Here is a 21,886-nt window from a genome sequence, read left to right on the forward strand (position 1 = left end):
GTTCATTCAAATGATAAGGACTGAGTCATGCAAGCAAAGGGACTTAAGCACTGTGTCAAGTAGGTGGTCTGAGCTCAATTGTTATAGTACCTGCTCTGTTTATGCTTGTATTTATTTTTTTTTGTTTGTTTGTTTTTTGGATTGCAAAGTGGCATGGATGCAGTGGGCCTTTGGTTATCTTTTCGTTAACCTTTTTATTAAAGTATAGCATACAATAAAATGTACAAGACAATAAATGAGTTTTTACCCATGTGTGTGTGTATATATATATATATATATATATATATATATATATATGTATATGTATATATATATATATATATCCATGTACCCACCACACATATCAAGATATAAAACAGTTCCCTTACCCCATGAAGTTTACCTATGCCCCTTCACAGTGACACCCCCCTTCCCCAGGTAACCACTACTATAACTTCTATCACCACCAGTTAATTTTACATGTTTTTGAAATTCACATAAATGGAATGTACAGTATATATCTTTGTGTCTAGCTTCTTTCACTCATCATTATGAATGTAAGATTCATTTATCTTGTTGCCAGTCAGCAGTTTTTTTGTTTTTTTTTATCATTGCTCCATAATATTCCATTGAAGAAATAAACCATAATCAGTTACCCATTCTCTTCTTGATGGACTTTTGGGTTGTTTCCAGTTTGGGACTATTAAGAAAAAAGATGCTATTAACATTCTTTGACACGTCTTTTGGGGGGGCACGTGTACTCATTTCTTTCACACAAAAACTTAGTGGTAGAATTACTGAATCAGAGGGTAGGTGTACATTTAACTTTAGTAGATGGTGCCAGTTTTCCAAAGTGATTTTATACATTACAATCCCACCTGCAATGTATGAATGTCCATGAGTGGCTCCTGGTGGCTTGCCATAATCGTATAGTGGTTAGTACTTTGTGTTGTGAAATGTCCAGTTGCCTGTATCCTCACCTCACTTGATATTGTCGGTCTTTTTAATTTTAGCAATTCTTGTGGGTATATAGAGGTATCTCAATGAAGTTTTAATTTACATTTTCCTAATGAATGACAATGTTAAACACCTTTTCATATACTTATTGGCCATTTGGCATCTTTATGAAGTGCCTGCTCCAAGTTTTTTTGCTCTTATTTAATGAGTTGTTTGCCTTTTTTCTTATTGATTCAGAGCAGTTCTTTATATATTCTGGATATGTATTACAAATAGATTCTTTCTGTCTCAAATTTGCCTTTCACTTTCTTAATGCTGTCATGCGATGTTAATAAAGTCCTTTCTTACTCTTCTTTCATGGTTAGTGCTTTTTGTGTCCTATTCAAGAAATATTTGCCTACTCAGGTTTATGGAGATATTCTAATTTTTTCTGTAACTTTCAATGTTTAAGGTTTAAGGTTTTATATTTAGGTTTATGGTCTGTCTCGAAGAAGAATAGTTTTATGGTGTGATTAGGGGTCAAGGTTCATTTTTTTTCATACAGATGTCCGATTGCTCCACACTGTTTTTTTATTTTAAAGAAACTGAGTTCTTCTTTTCTTCTGCTCATTGAAAGACACCATTAAGAAAATGAATAGGGAAGCTACAGACTAGGAGAAGATACTTGCAAAACATGTATCTCATAAATGACTGATATCTGGGATGTATAAAGAACTTCTACAACTCAATAATAACAAGACATGCAATCCATTTTTCTAAATGCCGAAGACTTGGAACGTACGTTTCACAAAAGAAGATTCACGGATGTTCAATAAACACGTGCAAAAGTGATCAATATCGTTAGCTATCAAAGAAATGCAAATTAAAACCACAATGAGGTAGCACTACATTTCTACTAGAATGGCTATTATTAAAACAACTGGTATCACCATATGTTGTACAAGGATCTGGAGCAACTGGAATTCCCAAATATTGTTGTTTGTTTGTTTATAAATCACAGCATATACCTATTCTGTGACTCAGCAGTTTCACTCCTATCCAAGTATTTACCCAAGATAAATTAAGACTTATGTCTACAAAAATACCAGCACAGAGATATTCATAGCAGCATTACTCATAATAGCTAAGTAAACCAGGTTTCCATAAATAGAGTAGATATTCATGATAGCTAAAACCTGACAACAACCCAAATGTCCAAGAAGAAATGAATGGATTCTTAAAAATTTGGTATATCCATACAATGGAATCCTACCAATTAATTCTACCAGTATAATATGGTGATAATTGTTTTTATTATGAATATAAAATAATGTCAACCTCTGGATAAATCAATTTAAAACTTAAAATTATTCTTAAACCATCAAGCAAACACCAGCATCTTTGTGGGTTTTCTTTCTATTCTTCACTGTTTCTATGCTAACACTCTAAATTGTAAATTTGAATTGTAGCTCTCAAAGCAGTGCGGTTTTTCTTTTATCATTAAATTGAGTTCTTTACTCTAGGAACCCCAGGCCTTCCTGGACCAAAAGGTATTAATGGTCCTCCTGGGAACCCTGGCCTTCCAGGAGAACCTGGTCCTGTAGGTAAGAATGAAAAATAAGGGTTTGCTGTTCTGTTAAACTAAGGCTTTATTCATTTTTGGAAAGTCAAATCATTTCTGGGAGCTGTGAACATTTTCAAGACAAAGAAACATGGTGATCATTCACTTAATACTACCTGTTAGGTACGAAGTGAACAATTCTTAATAAAAGTTGCTTAAAATTATTATTATGGGACCTTATTTTGGGGGCTCACTTTTTCCAAGGAGAGTTATTTCAAGTATCCTATAATAGATAGACGCTCTGATTATTTTAGAATGGCAAGGTGTAGTTTTCTTTGTTTACTGAATTCTAAAGCGAATCACTTCCTTTGGCCCCATACGAGGCCTATAATTCACCCCACTTCCATCCCCCCACACACGCACATCTTGCTTTCTTATATATTCTAAAGGTAGATTAAAATGAGAAAGTGAAATGTTTTGAATACTGAATGAATGATAAAGCAGTTCCTTATTCTCAAATTATCCTGTATTTCTTTTCCACAAGATTTCATGATTTAAAGGAGTGTCCCAGAGACACTTTGTGTCTTTTGGGTAGAACTCTTTGAAGCCAAGATGGAAAGAATTGGGGATATGGAAGGAAAAGGGAATTGGGAAGATAGGTGTAACCTGCTGTACTGTGTTCTGCAGGTGGTGGAGGTCGTCCTGGGCCACCAGGGCCTCCAGGTGAAAAAGGCAAACCAGGTCAAGATGGTATTCCTGGACCAGCTGGACAGAAGGGTGAACCAGGTGCTATATTTTTTTATTGTCCTTAATTTTCTAATTTCTTCCTTGTCTACTTTAACTTTTGCCCTTTTTTACCCATAGTGAAATTGTATCTTCTTTCTTACCCTCTAAGCTACCACACACTTTTCCCTTCCTAATTACCTTCTTCCACTCCGTCCTGAGAATATTATCTCACATTTATCGATAAAGTTGCCTCCCTCTTATGAAAAACTCCATATCCTTTCTTGTTCAATTTTTCATGTCAAGAAGCTACCTGGACAACTTCTTGTCATCAAGAAGTCAACTACTCTGGATGACCTCCTTTCACTATGCAATCTCTATTCCATTTATATATACACACATATATTCATATGACATGAGTTTTTAAAGATAACACTCATCACAAATAGAATATAAGTTTATATGGTTTTCTCATGTTAGAATTGTAGTTCCATGTTGGAAATGTCTTCATGTTTCATATACATTGCAGCACTTACGAAAAACCTAAATGATCCAAAAATAATTTGTCCTTGTTTCAGTTATTATTATCTATTTGAGAATTTTTGGTTTATGCTCTAACAGGTCAACCAGGCTTTGGAATCCCAGGACCCCCTGGACTTCCAGGACTTTCTGGTAAACTTTAATGAAGCATGCTAAATCAGTCCATAAAATATAATATTCTCCAGTACACTTACTTATTCATCTCCACATACAACCCCAGACAACTCAAAGCTAGAGTTACATCTTAAAGCATTTCTTAATTAGCAACTTAGTATAAAGAGTTGTACTATAAAAAATGCACCATTAAGAACATTTACATATAGATATCTCTTCATTAACCTCATAAATAAATGTTAGGGGTGGTATAGGGAGGGTAGGAGGGAGATGCAAGAGGGAGGGGATATGGGGATATATGTATACATATAGCTGATTCACTTTGTTATACAGCAGAAACTAACACAACCTTATAAAGCAATTATACTCCAATAAAGATGTTAAAATAAAAAAAATTTTTAAAAAGAAAGCAAAATTGTATGAAGAGGTAGATTTCACTAAGTTTTTAAAAACCCTTTTAACCAGAAGAAAAACACTTTTTTCTCCCCATGGAAACCAAAACCAAGGTAATATAAGAAAACTGTAGAAATATGTACCAATAATAAAAATGTCTATTGAAAACTCCATCTTAATTTACATCTTGCATTTTGGATGGGTAGGTGTGCACACACATCTACCTTCCCTCATTTGTTCTTACTATTATTGTAAGCACCAAGTAGTCAATTAAATGACTGAATGTGTGTACAGATATGTATGTTTATGTTCTGAAATGACCATTAGCTATTCTATGGAGGCTTTTTTCAAACCACACATAGATCTCTTAGAAATTCCTGTATTTTTTTCATGAATCCAACATAAAAATTATTACTCTAATGTGCGACTGTTTTATTGCTCTCAAGCATGTCGGTGGTGTAGAAAAGGTGTTGAAAAGAGTTTATCTAGATTGTGTTTCTAAATCTTGGATAGAATGGTCTTCACGGACACACAGCAACCGTTGAAGATCCATAGCTTCCAATGGTCTCAAAAATTAGTCTCAGAACATTTGTGTTAGGAATTTCCTCCAGCTATCTCTAAGCTATTGTTGCAGATATTTTATACTTTTCTATTTTTTTCTCCTTTTTTCTCATAACTACTGGTCATGTGATCATTGCTCTATGTCCTAATACAAAGGATATCTTTTAGGATGCAAGTTATTATTGTTTCTATATTTCTATACACAGAAATAACAGTATGGGTTTTCTGGATGGGCTGGGGATTTGGTAGGAGGTAGAAATGACCTCAGTAAATTGCATTACTTGTTCTAGTAAGTGAGAGCAGCTTTAGTCTTACAGGCAAGCCTGATATTCAGTATCATTTAATGTGTTCTCTAACATGACTTCACTTTCATAGGTCAAAAGGGTGATGGAGGATTACCTGGCATTCCAGGAAACCCTGGCCTTCCAGGTCCAAAGGGTGAACCAGGCTTTCATGGTTTCCCTGGTCTGCAGGGTCCCCCAGGCCCTCCTGGTTCTCCAGGTCCAGCTCTGGAAGGCCCTAAAGGCAACCCTGGGCCCCAAGGTCCTCCTGGGAGACCAGGTATGTACACGAGTGGTAGGGGAATGGTCTATTTATTAGTCCATTTATTTCATTTTGCTGGTAGGTTATTCAGTCTTTAGGACTTTAGAATCTATAATCCAAAGAATTTCTTAAAAAGAAATAGCTTGTTTTATTCATAGCTCCGTCCATTTCCATGGCATCTAATAATTCTTTTCAGTAATGCGTTTCATCATTTAAAGTTGAACTAAAACATGCCAACTTGGAGGAAAAAAGGAAATAGTGGATTTATTAGTCTTTTTATTAACCGTAAAGCTATACTGATAACCTGGCAGCAAAATGTCATCTGCATTTTTAATGTGAGCTTCTCAGCATGTCATCACAGAAATCATTTTAGTGATCACCCAATAGATGCTTGTGGTCCATACCAAAAGTGTTGCTATGGTTCTGTCATATGATCAGCAAATGTCACCAAGCACAATAAAGAAATTTTATCTTCTCTAGGAGCTAGGCAATCAAATTTATCTTCAACATCACAGCATGATTAAATTGAATAGTGATCTCTTCATACCAGCTTCATGTCTATACCTCATTTGTCTTGTGTTAACTGCTCTAGTAGTCTCAGTTTTGCATCCAATGTTCACTTTTCATTTTGTGTTTGTGCTGTGTCATTTCATTTTAGTAAGTTTGGAACCGCTCATTTTCATCCTGAATTAATGTCGCTGAGCTCAATCACTGGAGATAGATTATTAATACATTCTTGAGACTTGATATTCAATTTTTATATTTCTAATTACTGAAAACTTGGCCCTCATTGATTTTTTAAAAATAAGAGAAATGTAAGATTAAAAAAACAAAGCAATTGCCTTTTTATCCTTTGAAGGTCTCTGACCCTTTTTTTTTTTTCACACACACACACTGTATTTTATTTTTACAAGAGATAAATAGACTGACACCAAGCATTGTACATGGATGACCACAACAAAAGCAACAATGATTGCAATTACCAAACATGAAACACACTCATACTATGTCTGACCCATTTTTTAAATGTATTTAAAAGTGAAAATTTCCATAAACTCTGAAGTGATTGCAGTCAGTTTTAATACGATGTGCTCTAAAAACATGAATTAAATGGATCACATACTTTGTTCAGAAGATCATTTTCAAAACTAGATTTTATCTGATCTGATTTGACTGTTTATAGAGAGTGTTATTTAAAGTTTTACTTTGGTTTACTACTGAAGAAAAGCAGTGAAAATCTCCTCAGCCATGTTAATTCTCTTGCATGTAATGTAAAGAATTGACACAAATATCTTGCTTGGTTATGCATGCAATAATTCAAATAAACCAAACTATTATCCCTTTTTGTATTTTAATCAGCACTGTGGCTATTTATTCTTACCAGTAATAGAGCTCAATGCTGAACATTACTCTGAAATATGTCAACATAAAGACATCAGTCAAAAAGGTTCTTTAAAAATTACTGTTTCTAAAAGAAATAATAACAAAAGTAGTCAGAAGAAGAACACACATCTGATGAGTATTTGTGACTTCTCGATTTGTTCATAAACTACAAATTAAAGTGGAATTTTAAACCCAATTGCTTTTAGAATTGATTGTTGTTGTCTGCACTCATAGTAATAATTATTATAAAAATGATTTTTGGTCTTTCATAATATGTCACATGTGCTGTTTTTATTTTAGTGTTGATGTGAAGTGGTGATAATTTGGTTTATATACAGATGCATGAATATGAGCTTGCAGAGTATTCTTTTATTGAATTAAAGTTTAACTTGAAAGAAGTTAATATAATGCTTTAGTTTCTTGATATTTCTAACAATTTTGATATTTTTCCTTTTTGTTAATGATGACATTGGGCCTTGGTGAACTTTGATCCCTATCCAGGTCCTACAGGTTAGCTCCTTAACTCCAAAGTAGTATCTGCATGAAGTATGAAACTTTTCTTATATTTTTATATATATATGTATGTGTATATTATTTATATACACATATATAGTGTATGTATATGTGTGTATATAGGTGTATATACACCTGTACCTAATATTTTCAAGTGTTTGAATATATTTTAAGAGCATATATGCCAATTCAATTCTTACGTGTTGATCTATCTCTGAAAGTTGTCAGGAACTTGCAGAGTCCAGTTTTTCTGTCTATTGGAATAACTAAAAATTACCTAATTAGGAAAACTGATTTATCATTTTAAAATTCATATATTTGTGTCATTTTTAGTTGAAAATTTTTAGTACTCAGAAGTATATTGTATACTATTTTACGTTTACCTTTAGAGTGTATTTCCTATTTTTGCCTCGTATCTGTTAATGTAAATGAAATTGAACTATTCTTCAAAAAGACATTCTTTTTAAACAATAATATGTATTATCAGATCCTGCAAATATGCAATTCTTGATGAGCCATACCTCTTGTAATTTTTCAAACCACCCCATCTTCACATTTTGGTTTGTCACAAAGTTCTAAATTCTACTGCTATGTAAATGGACTAATAGGCACAGAGTAAAAAAAAAGTCAGTGCAACCAGCACAGATTAGAAACCTCTTAATCTTATTTTCATCCTATACATATAAAAAGTACACACCCAAGAACAGTTACCAAGAGCTGCCCATTAGAAAACTGCTGATTCATATTAAAAGATGTTCACCTAATCAGGAGTAAAAAGAACCACAAATATCTGAGTGTGTTTATTATTTTTCAAGATAAATAGCCCTTTTCAAATTTCTAAGGAGGAACTAAAACGGGAAGAAGTATAATCCTGAGTTCTGGCTATTGGAAATGGCAGGAATTTTTCTCTTCTTATGATTTTAAAATTCATAATTTTTCAAGATTCTTTTTAGGAAGCCATCTATCTCTGTGTGAATCGATTCCCTGGTTTATTACTCCCCCACAAACCCATTATTTCATATAACCATAGATTATCGATCTAGAAGGACCTAATTTTTACATTTGTCAAAGAGGTATTCATGAGACACTTGATGATAGCAAGACAGATTTTATTCAAGACTACTGCATTAGGGGAGAGACTATTGCAATAGGAGAGAGAGACTGAGCTCAGCTCTGAGTACAACAAAGTCAAATGGAGATTTATAGTCCACTAGCAGAGTGAAGGAGTCAGTGGATGAAAAATTACTAAAAGGAGACATCAAGGGTAAGCAGATTCTTGCTAAACTGGCTTTTTAGAGTTCTCGCTAAAGGCAGTCCAAGGACTTAGACATCAGGATAAGGAATGAGGAACTTGATCAGATATCAAGGGTGGGGAGGCTCTCCCTAAACTGACTTAGCAGGATTCTTGCTAAAACTGGACTCAACAGACCAAGGCCAGGGCCCAAGGGGTGAGGCCTAGTTGAGAAGAGGGCTCAGAGGAACCTGTCTAAAGTTTAGTCACAGATGAGAAAACTAAGGCCCAAAGAGGTTAATAAGCTTGCTCAAGGTCATATTGTTAGTTACTGGCATAGCTGGGAGTCTGACTTGGGGCTCTCCAGTACTCCGTTAAGTGTCTGTTCTACTAGTAACACGTATCATCTTTCCACAGAGGTAGTTATATAGCTTGATGCTTATGATCTGGCCTCTTATTCTAGTTATAAATATGGTTAGTGTTGGAGCAAAGCTGCTTCTGCCATTTTAGGAGACTCTTATAGATAACAGACTGGGCCTTGCCTTCGCTTTCTTGTTTTCTGTTAACTTAAAAGCTCCATCAACCCCTACTAACTGCTTCTTGTGTTTTTCCTAAATGGATGTCATCAAAAAGATTAAGACAAACACATGCTATTTAACTCTTGCCAAGATAAAGAGAAGACTAGGGTATTCTTTGAAGTAATTTTGAGTCCTGCCCTATCTGACTTACATAGAAGTCTGCTGCCTTGATCACTTCCAGACTTTACTGTCAGCTAGAATATTGTTTTCTTCTGAGACACTAGAATATATTCAAAGAAGAAAAAGGAAAGTAGCCACATTACTTTAAAACCGATTTGACAACTTATTTACCAGATGTACTCTAAATTACATAGTTATTGGAACCTGGTATCTGCAGTGTTCTCTTCTTTGCAACAGTTGAAGACTACAACCTTAAGTGGAAACTGGATTTAAAATTTACCAATCAATTCATCAGCTTATCTTTAGTTATTACCACGTATATACAAGACTTGAGATTTTTGTTTTATTTTGTTTTTCAGTTAAACTTTGTTAGATCATTTGAGAAATAATGGATTGAGAGCCTCATGTACAAAATTGACTTGGCATATAACTCATTAAAATGTTACCTTTTAGAAATTAAAGTCTTAGAAGTTTTGCTATGATATGATCTGATGTTTTCCTTGTTACTTGCTCAGACTGAAATATCATATAGTTCAATGACACATTTTTCTAAGAGTTCTTGTTTTGGTCCTTCTATATCAAACACATATATAAAATGTCTTTACTCAAACTCTGAATTACCTATGGTAGGAATTCTAATTTATCTAGCTAATTGTGTTGCCAGACTCTGCTCAAAGGGTTGTCTTGAGTCAGTTTGCTGTATGTGATTTAGAAACCATTTAAACAAACAGAAGCTGATTTTTGGCCTCCTGAATTTCAAATTGTCAAATGCTTTAAAAGTTTTATTACTAGGTAGTAATAGCAATGTTTTATATTTATATGACATGCTACCATTTATATCATGTAACATACTTTCATTATAAGCTCCTTGAAGGCAGAGTTTGGGTCTAGCTAATCTTTGCGTTCCCTGTAGCATCTTGCACATGGCAGATATCAGGTCAACATTTTTAAAAATGAATTTGATCTTTAGAACAACTCTGAAGGAGGTTAGGACAGACAACACTATTCCCATTATGTGGGTGAGAAAACAAGCTCAGAGAGATTGAATTACCCAGAATCCCATAGATATAAGTAGTAGAGCCAAGAATAGATCCTAGGTCTTCTGATTCCTAGGATTCAGTGCTCTAGCACAATTTATTCTCTCTGCTAACCTCAGTGCTTATAAATCATAGCAGGACTTGTAAGAAAAGGAAATTGTGTTTATAGTCAATTAACATTAACCAAGGGTTGTCCTGTTTGTAGACTTTTTATCTTTTTGTTTAATGATCCTTCTTTTAATAGTTAATAGCCTATTTTAATATGTGCATTGAATAATATAAAGTAAATGTGATATTTTCTGTGGTTTGGGGTGGGATATTGCATGCCAAAATATTTTGAAGTGCCCCTTCACTGATGGTCTTCATATCTTTGGAAAATCCGAGTTCAATAGTGAGCAAACATATATTGGCTTTTTGTCTTTGAGTAACTTATTACAAGTAATAATGCACAGAAGAACGCCTCTTGATGGATTATTTTAAAAAATCACAATCTGGCTTCATGGAATGATTTTCAAAGAAGACAAACTGAAGTACAGTTGGTAATGGCCATTGTATACTCGTGTTTTAATTTCTCTATTTGGTCACCTATGATCTTTGTATATTTGTCTAATAAGGCCTTTAAATTTAACTGTAGCTCCTTGGAGCAGCCTGCACACACCAATAAATTTGCACCTCATGTTTTTACTAAAGAATGGCAGAGGCCAAGATAAACTTTTACCCAAAAGTTTTACCCAGAGGAATAGAAGGCTATCAGTGAAGTGGTACTACCTTTCCAACTTTAATGTTTTGAAGGTGCTAACTTTTGGAAAGCCACTGTAGCAGTGTTAACATGTCTTCAGTAGAGTTTTGCATTTTTTGCATTAATGAAAATTGGCAGCTTATTTTCTAGAATAAGCTCTATTTTAAAATATTTGGCTCTCTATACTCCTGTAGGGTTCTGTTTGCATACTGATTACGCTGTAGGTATAAGAAATGCTGGCAAAGAGGATTATTGTTTAACTTGTGCTATAATGTGAACCACTTCTAACTCATAATCTTATTTTGTACTGTGTGATGTCTGATACTGCTAACATCGATCTTTGGGCTTTGGTGAACTCTGATCTTCCCAGGTTTTCAAGGTTAGACTCTTCACTGGTCAATTCTTTTTTTTTTTTTTTTTAATGCTTTGTATGTGTGACAAGAGAAATGCACTTTTTTTGCTATAATTCAGAAGTCATTGAAGAGTGCTGTTATCCTCAAATACTACCTGCTCTGGTATTTAACATTTTGGTGAAGGTAATGTGACTTGTTTATAATCAAGTTTGAAATGACATTAGGTCTTTGTGGTTTCAATTATTTATAATAGGTAATTCATACATAGAAACATGTTGAATTTTAAGTGGAAATACACTTATTTTTATCTTTAAGACTGCATTAAGATATTTAGGCAGGCATCTGGCCCATTTGTAACCTCTGTATATTGATTTTATTTTCTTGAATTTTTGTTGCTTGAGATTGATCAGATCTGTGTTTTCATGGCTATTTTCAGTAATGGAAGAGGGTAACTATTGAGTATTGTTAAACATAAATCTTGTATCATTAGCAAATCAGTAATTTAACTTTGAGAGACTCTAGAACAACAGGTCTGAATTAATAACATGTAAATTTCCCCAAATTTCCTTTTAATTGCAAACAGAGCAATGCCCAAAATATGCCTACTTTGTTTCCAAATGATAACAATGCTCTGTTTACTTTTCAAACTGGGGAAGCGGGTGTTCCTTTTTTTCTTCCTCTTAATCTTACCCTAGTTATTGTTAGGCTGATTCACAGATAGTTTACTTTTCTCTTAATAACCTGATTTGCTACCTGATTTCTAGTCCAAATTACACATATGGATGAGACTAACAATTTTTCTTAGAAAACCCTATCAAGGGGTTTGAACTCAGAAGTTGTTTTTAATTTGTTTGTTTAAGTTCAAAGTACCCCAACCCTTTCTTTATGATTGGGAAGGGAATTTCTGAGTGTGTCTATCTGATTGCTGGGCTAGGGTGACTATATGATTAAAACTGTTTAAAGATAAAATGATTGTTGTACTGTTGTGAACCTGCTTCCTCTTTCTCATGTGACAGATAGAACACTGTTATATTATGAAATCACATAGATATAGCCGAAAGATTAAAAACAGGTTTATATTTTAAAGATATGTTCTTACCTTCAGTTTTACTAATAATGAAGATAATACTAGTAATAATAATAATTGTTTAAAACTTCTTATATAATTCTTACTATGTGCCAGGCACTGTGTTTACATATATTATCTTATTTAATTATTGGAACAACCTGATAAGGTAGGTACTATTCTTATTTCCATTTTAAAGAAGAGGAAATTGAGGCTAAGATGGTTAATAAACTTACTGAGGTCAAACAGCTAATGATTAATGGAGCTGGGATTCCAACCCAGCATTCTAGCTCCAGAGTCCGGCATTCGTAATCCCTATACCATGCTGCCTTGTTAGCCTGTAGCCATTGATTCTGGGTCATAAGAGTATTGGAAAGGATAGGATCAAAAATGTGACCTTTTGTGCATATTGTAAGCATGAACTCAGTATTCTAAATTCATATGCCTATGCTATTTCCTTCAACAATAATCCCTACATATTTTCCTTTTTTGTTGAAACCAATGAAAAACTAAGATTACTGGAGGAGAGAAGGTATAAGTGCTCACTAGTTGCTGTTCATTATTTGGGGCTTCATAATTATTTTCTTAAGGCAGGACTACTTAGTCTCCACCTCAGCTATTGCTTAGCACTCTGTAGGCAAGTAACAGCTATTTCCCACCTAGTGAGAAAAAATGTGGCCATTTATAAGATCTTCTTGGTTGCTTAATGGACCTGGTATCTTTATTTAGAAAGAAAAGTTTAAAACACAGTATAAGGAAAGAGCTTACCAAATCCCCTTTTAAATTACTTTATTTATTAAGAAGTTATATGCCAAATCCTTTATTTTTCTTCAGAAATATTTAAAATGTAAATAATGCAAAAACATTTTTTAAATAAATTCAAAAGTACTATATTGAATCAATAACTTTCTGACACTAAAATATTCCCATGTATTAAGCATATCACTAAAACGAAATTAAACAATTAGTTTGCTTAAATAACTATCTTAATTACATAGTAATACAAGCTGAATAAAAGTAACTACTTCCAGGCAAAGCAATTTTATTTTAATCACAATAAGACAAATGGTTTGAATCCCTGATTGTGCTACAAAGTGTGGTCATGAACCAGCAACTTTAGCTACAGGACACTAGTTTATCTGCAGGGCATTTGTTAGAATGCAAATTCTTGGGCCCCTCTCCAGCCTAACAAAATTCAGAACTCTGGGGTTAGACCCAGGAATCTATTTTAACAAGCCCTCCTGGGTATTCTGATGCATTTCCAATTTGAGAAGAGTGCCCTATGGTGTCTCTTTTGGTTCACTTAAACTTAGTTAGGGATTACAGAAACAATCTTTATTATAATGTCCAAAGTCCTTCCTTTAGATATGAGCTTATTGGATTAAAAATATAATAAAATACAAACTAAAAGAGTCTGCAAACCAGTGTTAATAACAAAAAGAACCCAGCCCAGTTTACATTAGAGAGTCAGCATGGATCTATATATTTAATGTAGTCTGGATTTTATTCTGCAAACTAATAGTATTTAGATGACTAATAGTATTTGGATAATTTAAAAGCCTGACTTTTATGCTATTCGTATGTTATACTGAAATGTGATTATTTATTGTGCATTATCAAGGTCTACCAGGTCCAGAAGGTCCCCGGGGTCTCCCTGGAATTGGGGGCATTAAAGGAGAGAGAGGAAACCCAGGCCAACCTGGGCAACCTGGTTTGTCTGGTTTGAAAGGAGATCAAGGACCACCAGGACTCCAGGTAGGAAATGGGAGTATTTGACGAGAAAGGGGTGTGGGTGCTTGCATTCAAAATGAGAATTCCAAATTGCATTATTTTAATTAGCATTTACTGGTCAAAGCTCTTGACTAAGCTATATATATATGAGAGCATTGCATGTGGAGGAGTAGTCCTTCCATAGAGAAGTAATCATGGTGGGTGTGGGGATATTTTAGACTTTGAAATTAGGTAGAGTTAGGGTCAGATTTCAGCTCCTCTGTACACTTCTACTTTGTGTCTATGAGGAAGGCAGACAGACACTTTGCGTTTCTGTCTTTACCTGTAAAAAGAGAATAATAGCATATCCCCACATCTGTGTTCATGTGTTTTCCACCTTGGTTTGAGCGACCCAGAAAGTCACATACTTCTTTATGGATCCTCAAAGCTTCCTTCCTTCATTCAGGAGGATTGTTGTTAGATTTTGCAGCCAACAGAGTCTGGGCTCAGTCTTTTAACTCTGATGGCTGCTTTATAGCAGAAAAAAAATATCTAAAGAAATTGTCCTTAAAGCTTTCCAACAACTAACCATTTTTTCCTGTTATCACTATTCTTCTAGACATCTAGACTTAAAATTTTAATCTGCTCTTTATTCATTCTCTACTCACTTCCTAACTCATTCATTTCCCATGTCCTTCCAGTTCACATGTCACTGTGCCTGATTCAAGACTACTGTCTGATACCAACATTTTATAAATCTGGTATTGTCGAGTTCTATTCATTTTCTTTCATGCAAGTTCTTACATTTGCACCTTTCTAATTTTTGTTTGGAAATAATGTTAAACTTATAGGAAAATTGCAAGAATGGTGAAAACCCGCATTTACCCAGATGAACCAATTGTTAATGTCTTACCCCATTTGCTCTCTGTATGTATGTTGTGTGTGTATGCGTGTGTGTGTATAATTATGTATTTTTTTCTGAAATATTTGAGAATAAGTTGTATCTATCATGTCCCTTTATCACTGAATACTTCAGTGTGTAATATTTCCTAAAATTAAATATATTCTTTTATATCACCATAGTACAGTTCTCAACTTCAGGAAATTGAGCATCGATGTAACATTTTTATTTCTGCCCACATGTTCTAATTGTATCAGTTGACTTAGTAATAGCCTTTATAGCATTTTTCCTCCTCCAAAATAGGATCCAGACCAAACCATGCATTGCATTTAACTGTTATATCTCTTTATTCTCCCTCAATCTGAAACAGTTTCTAAACCTATTTCTTTCTTTCATAACCTTGACATTTTTGAAGAAATGTAGCCCGTTCCCATTAAAAAAAAAAAAAAGAATGTTTATTCTTTTGTCTGCTGTTTCTTCATAATTAGATTCAGGTTATGCATCCCCAGATGGAATACTCCATGAGTGGTGTGTTCTCAGATACGGAGGCCCATGATGTTCATCTGCCCTTCATTAGTTATCTTAATTTTGATCTTCCCATCAAGTTGTTACCTCGTTTCTCCACTGCATGGTTACTATTCTTCCCCTTGTAACTAATAAGCAAAACTACAGGAAGACACATTAAGATACTGCAAATATATATACTATTCCACATCAAAATTTCTCCCTAGATATAATATCTATTTATGATTCTTGCCTCAACTGTTCGATACTGTGATAGTGGCAACTACCTCCACATATACCACTCAGCCCTACTGTAAGCAAGAGCCTCCCTTCTCTGCTATTTACTGTCTATTTGTTGTCATTATGGACTCACAAATTCTCATTCTCTTCAATGATTCATAATTTTTATTCTATCATTACTTATTTTGATGCTCAACCTGTCGTAGATTTGGGAGCCCCTTCAAGCTGGATCCTGTGACTTTCTGACATGCCCCCCCGTTTTAAAGTTCTTTCTTACGTTTGGGCATAAGATGTTCCAGCCTTGCCTCTTTTTCATTACTGCTAATAAGAGCTTCATCGTTCCACACTTATTTTCCCTTTAGATCCATTCTAGAGTTATTTTCAACTCTTCTTCTTCCCATAGTTTTCCTGGTCCTCAAACCCAATTCATTAATAAGCCCACTATATTTTTTTGCTTAATCTTTCAGACTTTATCATTTCTTAGATTCTAATTCACACACTTAGCACATCAGGGCTACACTAAAAAAGAAGTGCCTTTGTTAACGATAATAAAATAATAACTAAATTTATTAAGTATACATCATATGCCAATCAGTTTTCTAAGTACTTAATATGAATGATCTTATGTAATCCTCACAACAACTTCATGGAGTAGATACTATTATTTTCTGTATGTTAGAGGTGAGAAAATGATGCATCAGAGAGGTTAAACAATCAACTCAAGGTCACACAAGCTAATAAGAGGTGAATTGGGTTTTGAATCCTGGGAGTCTGACTCTAGAGCCAGTACTACAAATCACCACCTATGCCCTCACTTCCTTCCCTCCCCCAACTTTTTTTCTAAAATTTATGATTTTATTTATTCAGGGTAATCCTGGCCGGCCAGGTCTCAATGGAATGAAAGGAGATCCTGGTCTCCCTGGTGTTCCAGGATTTCCAGGTATTTGAAGGGGTGTTTGGAAGTTTCCCCCTTTACATTAAACTCCTTTGGGAGAAGACACCCATTTTCTGATTTGGCTGGGTAAAGGCTGTGGCCCTGTTGCTTTGCTGTGCAATTGTGTGTACCTTCTTTGCAGGCATGAAAGGACCCAGCGGAGAACCTGGTTCAACTGGCCCTGAGGGGGATCCAGGACTTATTGGCCCACCAGGTAAGAGTTATTTCTGGAGCTAGTTATACCTGATACTTAAACTCATTGAAGAATTTGAAAGTTTGCATTCTGCCTTTCAACCAAAACTTTCAGAGTCTCAGTCCCCAACAACTGAGGGGAAATAGGCAGGACTCTCCCTCTATTAACTAATCTTCTCAAGCTCTCTATTTCAATAAAGTAATATCAGGAGCAGACCTTTTAAGTTTAAGGTAGATGCAGGACCAACAAGAATGCTTCAATGAAATTTTTATTGACCTTTATACTAACTTTCCCGTATTCACTTGAATAGATCACAAGAGCAAGCCACATAAGTATGTTTGTATATTTTTAATATGAAAAGAGTTCTTTTTGCTGAGAGACTTAAAGAGGTTTCCTGTAAACTGTGAAACAGAGCATCTACTAAATTCCTCTACTAGTTAGTTCAGTGGGTCCCTTGACAAGCACAACAAACAAGAACTGCAAATGATGTCAGAATCAGAATGGACTTTACAGCAAATAGAATTGTCTAACCTTGACACCAGTGTTCACAGATTTGCAGTGGATTAGACTTCTTGTAACCGAGTCATGATTCAAGGCTTGAAAATTGAGACAATATGCCTAATTTGTCCATGGACCCTAAGAAAATTATTTATTTTTTCAGCCTTTTGGGTGAGATAATGATAATTTTCCCAAACAGATTTCTGTTGGACATAGCAAATTCCAATACATGTAACTTGTTTCTCTCAAACCAATTCTTATTCTGATCTGAGGTTACTTTGGCATCCATTCTTTCCGACCTTTCTCTTCCCTACCTTCAACTTCATGTGCTTTGCCTCTTAGGTCCCCCTGGATTACCTGGTCCTTCAGGACAGAGTATTGTAATCAAAGGAGATGCTGGTCCACCAGGGGTTCCAGGCCAGCCTGGATTAAAAGGTCTACCAGGACTACCAGGACCTCAAGGTTTACCAGGTACCTTTGTAGATCATCTTTTTAAGCCTTATGTATTTGAAAACATTTCCCTCATTCTTCTTTCACTTGTTAGAGTTTGTCTCTAACAATAGGAGTCTCAGCAACTAGTAGAATACCAGACCACCAGGTTCCGTTTCCTTTTTTTCTTGAAAATGTTCACTTCTCATGCCCTAATTTCTTTTAGGCCCAGTCCAATTTCTTTCAACTCCTCTGGCTATCCTAACTTGAATGATTAGGTTAATGTTGTTAAAATCTCTGTAATGAAATTAATATGCATTTAAGATATGGTGCTTTCTCTATCCCTACCACAAGAAGGATAGAAGGCTGATTTGGTGGGCTATCAGTTCCCCACTGTGAGGCCTCCTGATTTTTAAACTAAATCCTATCTATAGGTTGGCCACTTAACTCTATGCTTGCAGCCAACTTTGATTAAAAAGAAAGCTAGAAACTAACTTCAGTCTTTCTGTTTTATCAGGTGGCTTAATAGCAGTCTTTTCATAAATAAAGTGTACCAGGCAGTAACAGCCTTGCCTATGGTGAGATATATAATAAAAGTTGGCCTTGCGCTCTATCTTGTTCTGAAGGCAAGGAGAACACAACTGCCGTATTATGGAAATCTCCACAGAGGCAAATGAATTGTTTAAAATTAAAGCTAAATCCTTGTCTGCTTCTTTTGTCCTGGGCTTGAGCTGTTCCTTCGTTTATCTGAATTAAAGACGAAACCAGATTATGAATTCAGTGACACTCGAGGACCTAAGTGTCCCAAATCTATCTGGATGTGGATTTATTCTACCCACATTTGAAAACCCTACTTCATTTTCCTGTAGGTCCAATTGGCCCTCCAGGAGATCCTGGACGCAATGGACTCCCTGGCTTTGATGGTGCAGGAGGGCACAAAGGAGACCCAGGTTTACCAGGCCAGCCAGGTGAGACGTGCTGCTGCTACTAGTTTTTAAGTCTGGGGGACCTCTGGACATAACAGCCTCTGATTGAAGCTGTGAGAGCCTCCTCTTGAGAGAGCATAGCTAGGTGGGGAGTCTATTGCTTGGGAAAAATGGGATGACACAGATGTGCCAGTATAAGAGAAGCATAGAAAGGTGGTTTTTATTTATGTGTTTAGAGCACTGGAAAACCCAGCTTTTCCTCAAAATGAGGATTTTCCAGGTACTCACTGTACTTAACTGTTCTGATAATTTTCAATATTTTTTGAATAAATTTATTTATTTTATTTATTTATTTTTGGCTGCGTTGGGTCTTCATTGCTGCGCGTGGGCTTTCTCTAGTTGTAGCGAGCGGGTGCTACTCTTCGTTGCGGTGTGTGGTCTTCTCATTGCGGTGGCTTCTCTTGTTGCGGAGCCCGGGCTCTAGGCGCGTGGGCTTCAGGAGTTGTGGCACGTGGACTCAGTAGTTGTGGCACGCGGGCTCAGTCATTGTGGCTCGCAGGCTCTAGAGCACAGGCTCAGTAGTTGTGGTGCATGGGCTTAGTTGCTCCACGGCATGTGGGATCTTCCCGGACCAGGGCTCGAACCCGTGTCCCCTGCATTGGCAGGCGGATTCTTAACCACTGCGTCACCAGGGAAGTCCCTCAATATGTTTTAACAACTTTAGATAATATAAATATAACTCTAAATAATATAAACATAAAGGTTTGTATTGGTAAAAACTAGCAGCGGCAACAAGGCAGATTGGTGATAACTATGTTGCTTCTAGAACCAACACCCTCCTGTTTCATTAACTGTATTTCTAGGGAATAAACAAGTTAGTGCCATCTTCATCACATATATGGGCATTGCTGTGAAATTCCCCCAAATGAAAATCTATACACACGGTGGCCAAAGGCCTGTAAATAGAGAAATGTTTTAAATAAGCTCAAGTCGAGTGGCCAAATGGAGAATGGGAACCAGTGGTAGATTGAAATTAGACATTTTGAAAAGTTTCTTTAGAGTACCCTGCCTATTCTCTAAACAAAAAGGTATGCGTGAGAATAATTCCCCAGACAGATTCAAAGGAAAATGTTTATCAGCACTGAAGCTGTCAGGTTGATGGCAGCCACACCCTTCCTTTCTCGTTGATGAACAAAACAGCAGGCTGAAATTTCATCATGGGGTTTGCACTCCTTTAGTACAGCAAGAGACTAGATAACACAAACCCCCCAAATAAGCATCACTTTTTCCCATCTAATGTTCCATTCACTCAGTATTTATTTAGTGCCTAATGTCATCAACCAATTTCAGAAGAAAAAGAATACATTTAAATCTCTTTGAGGGCAGGGACTGTATTTTATTTATCTCCAAATCCATGATACCTGACAATGCCTTTGTAGACATTCTATAAATATTAACTAATCAAACAAGGTCATAATGTTGTGTCGATAGCCATAATAGTGAATCAGAACTTACTTAATTTGTGTACTGATGATTCTTTGGAAATAGGTATCCGTGGTTTGGATGGTCCCCCCGGGCCAGATGGATTGCAAGGTCCCCCAGGTCCCCCTGGAACCTCCTCTGTTGCCCATGGATTTCTCATCACACGTCACAGCCAGACAACAGATGCACCACAGTGCCCACCGGGAACTATCCAGGTTTATGAAGGCTTTTCTCTCCTGTATGTACAAGGAAATAAAAGAGCTCATGGTCAAGACTTGGGTGAGATAATCAGCATCTTATTTCTTACTATGCATTTTGTTTTTGTTTTGAAAATCTTGTTGGGTTCTAGAGTAGCCTTGGCCAAAGTGTCTCTCTCTATTCTTTTGGGGCTTCCAAACTGAAGATCATGTCAAGGGCAGCTGAATATATTCACTATAAGTTTTAAATAAATAATATTTAACTTTAAAAGCATTAATTAGCTAGTGTGAGGTACAATTCTTGGCCTAAAGCAAGGCATTTGGAAAGGGCCATATGTACTTTTGTTAGCTTAGTTATTGAGGAAACAGATTCTCTGGGCTCTCTATAGTATAGCAGCTGCTTAAGTGGGCAGTTTTCATAACTCATGGGAGATAGTTTCCTCTTTTCTGACACTGGTCTTTATCAAGTTAAAGATAAGTGCTGAAGAGATTCTTGGTTTCTAGATCAAAGAAAGTAAGGTCATTGCTTAATTTTGCTAGTTCATGAATAAACGCCTTAGCTTTATAAAGTGTTATCAGAGTGGTTTAAAGCTATACAAAGCACCATATTTCCATATAGGATCCACTTCATTTAATGTGTTCTCATGCATCTTCTCTATGCTAGGGTGGGCAGTTTTGTTGATGGGATGAGGCTGGACTGAATGACTTTCAAGACCTCTTCCAAATCCCTAACATTTCTTTTTCTGGAATTCTGGCTTTTCATTTTGAGGCCCCATTGTTTGACCTGGGGCTGCCTATTTTAGAAATCACTATCCCTTTTGCCTCCATAAAGACATTTAAGAAGATAGTCTAGGTCTCCAGTTTCTGGGGTCTCCATAGTAAGAGGCCTTCTGAAGTCTCTTTACCTGGGCCATTCTGTGAAAACAGTTCTGCAGCAACAGAGACCTCCAGAGGTCTGCTGTGCTCACGCTGTTCCAGGGCACATGGCCACACCTGCCAGGCACATCTACCTACATGGAAGCCAGTAGTCACAGGTCATTTTAAAGAGCCTAATAAAGTAGGAGTTTGCCCAACAACTTTCTTCTTTCTCTTCTACTTCTCTTTTTCTCCTTTTCATCTTCCCTCTGCTACTTTTCCTTCTCTCTTTTGCTTTCTTTATGTAGCATCTTTTTCTAATTTTAGAATCGACAAATCTTCATTGTGAAAATACTCTTATCTTTAAGATAATTTTCTCTAGTTTTTCTCCCATAAACTTTTTCTCCTTTTAGTCCGTTCTCTCTTTACTGTCAGAGTCTAGCTTATACCCGTAATCAAGCTTATAAACTTCAAATCTCTAACCTATCAAGTGAACAGAAAGCATTAGAAGTTTTTGAACGTCATGAAATTCACAAATGTAATGCAAAGAAAAAATGGGATCTCTTACCCTGTATATCACTATAACTTTTCAAAATGTGTGTATTTGGTCAAACGAGACCCATCATAGTATGTATTCAGACGTAGAG

The 21,886-nt window shown here is 35.8% G+C and overlaps 1 protein-coding gene across 1 annotated transcript in view; it reads left to right on the top strand.

Moving 5' to 3' along the window:
• Nucleotides 1-21,886, top strand: part of COL4A5 (collagen type IV alpha 5 chain) — a 258,495-nt gene that overhangs the window by 228,497 nt on the left and 8,112 nt on the right. Inside the window, exons 38-47 of the mRNA XM_061179490.1 lie at nucleotides 2,439-2,519; nucleotides 3,164-3,262; nucleotides 3,821-3,871; nucleotides 5,183-5,368; nucleotides 13,992-14,125; nucleotides 16,593-16,665; nucleotides 16,802-16,873; nucleotides 17,693-17,821; nucleotides 18,649-18,747; nucleotides 20,254-20,466. Of these exons, the coding sequence (XP_061035473.1) occupies nucleotides 2,439-2,519; nucleotides 3,164-3,262; nucleotides 3,821-3,871; nucleotides 5,183-5,368; nucleotides 13,992-14,125; nucleotides 16,593-16,665; nucleotides 16,802-16,873; nucleotides 17,693-17,821; nucleotides 18,649-18,747; nucleotides 20,254-20,466 (1,137 nt within the window). The remainder of the gene's footprint in view (nucleotides 1-2,438; nucleotides 2,520-3,163; nucleotides 3,263-3,820; nucleotides 3,872-5,182; nucleotides 5,369-13,991; nucleotides 14,126-16,592; nucleotides 16,666-16,801; nucleotides 16,874-17,692; nucleotides 17,822-18,648; nucleotides 18,748-20,253; nucleotides 20,467-21,886) is intronic.

Source organism: Eubalaena glacialis, chromosome X (genome assembly GCF_028564815.1).
Source record: "Eubalaena glacialis isolate mEubGla1 chromosome X, mEubGla1.1.hap2.+ XY, whole genome shotgun sequence".
NCBI classification, from domain to species: domain Eukaryota; kingdom Metazoa; phylum Chordata; class Mammalia; order Artiodactyla; family Balaenidae; genus Eubalaena; species Eubalaena glacialis.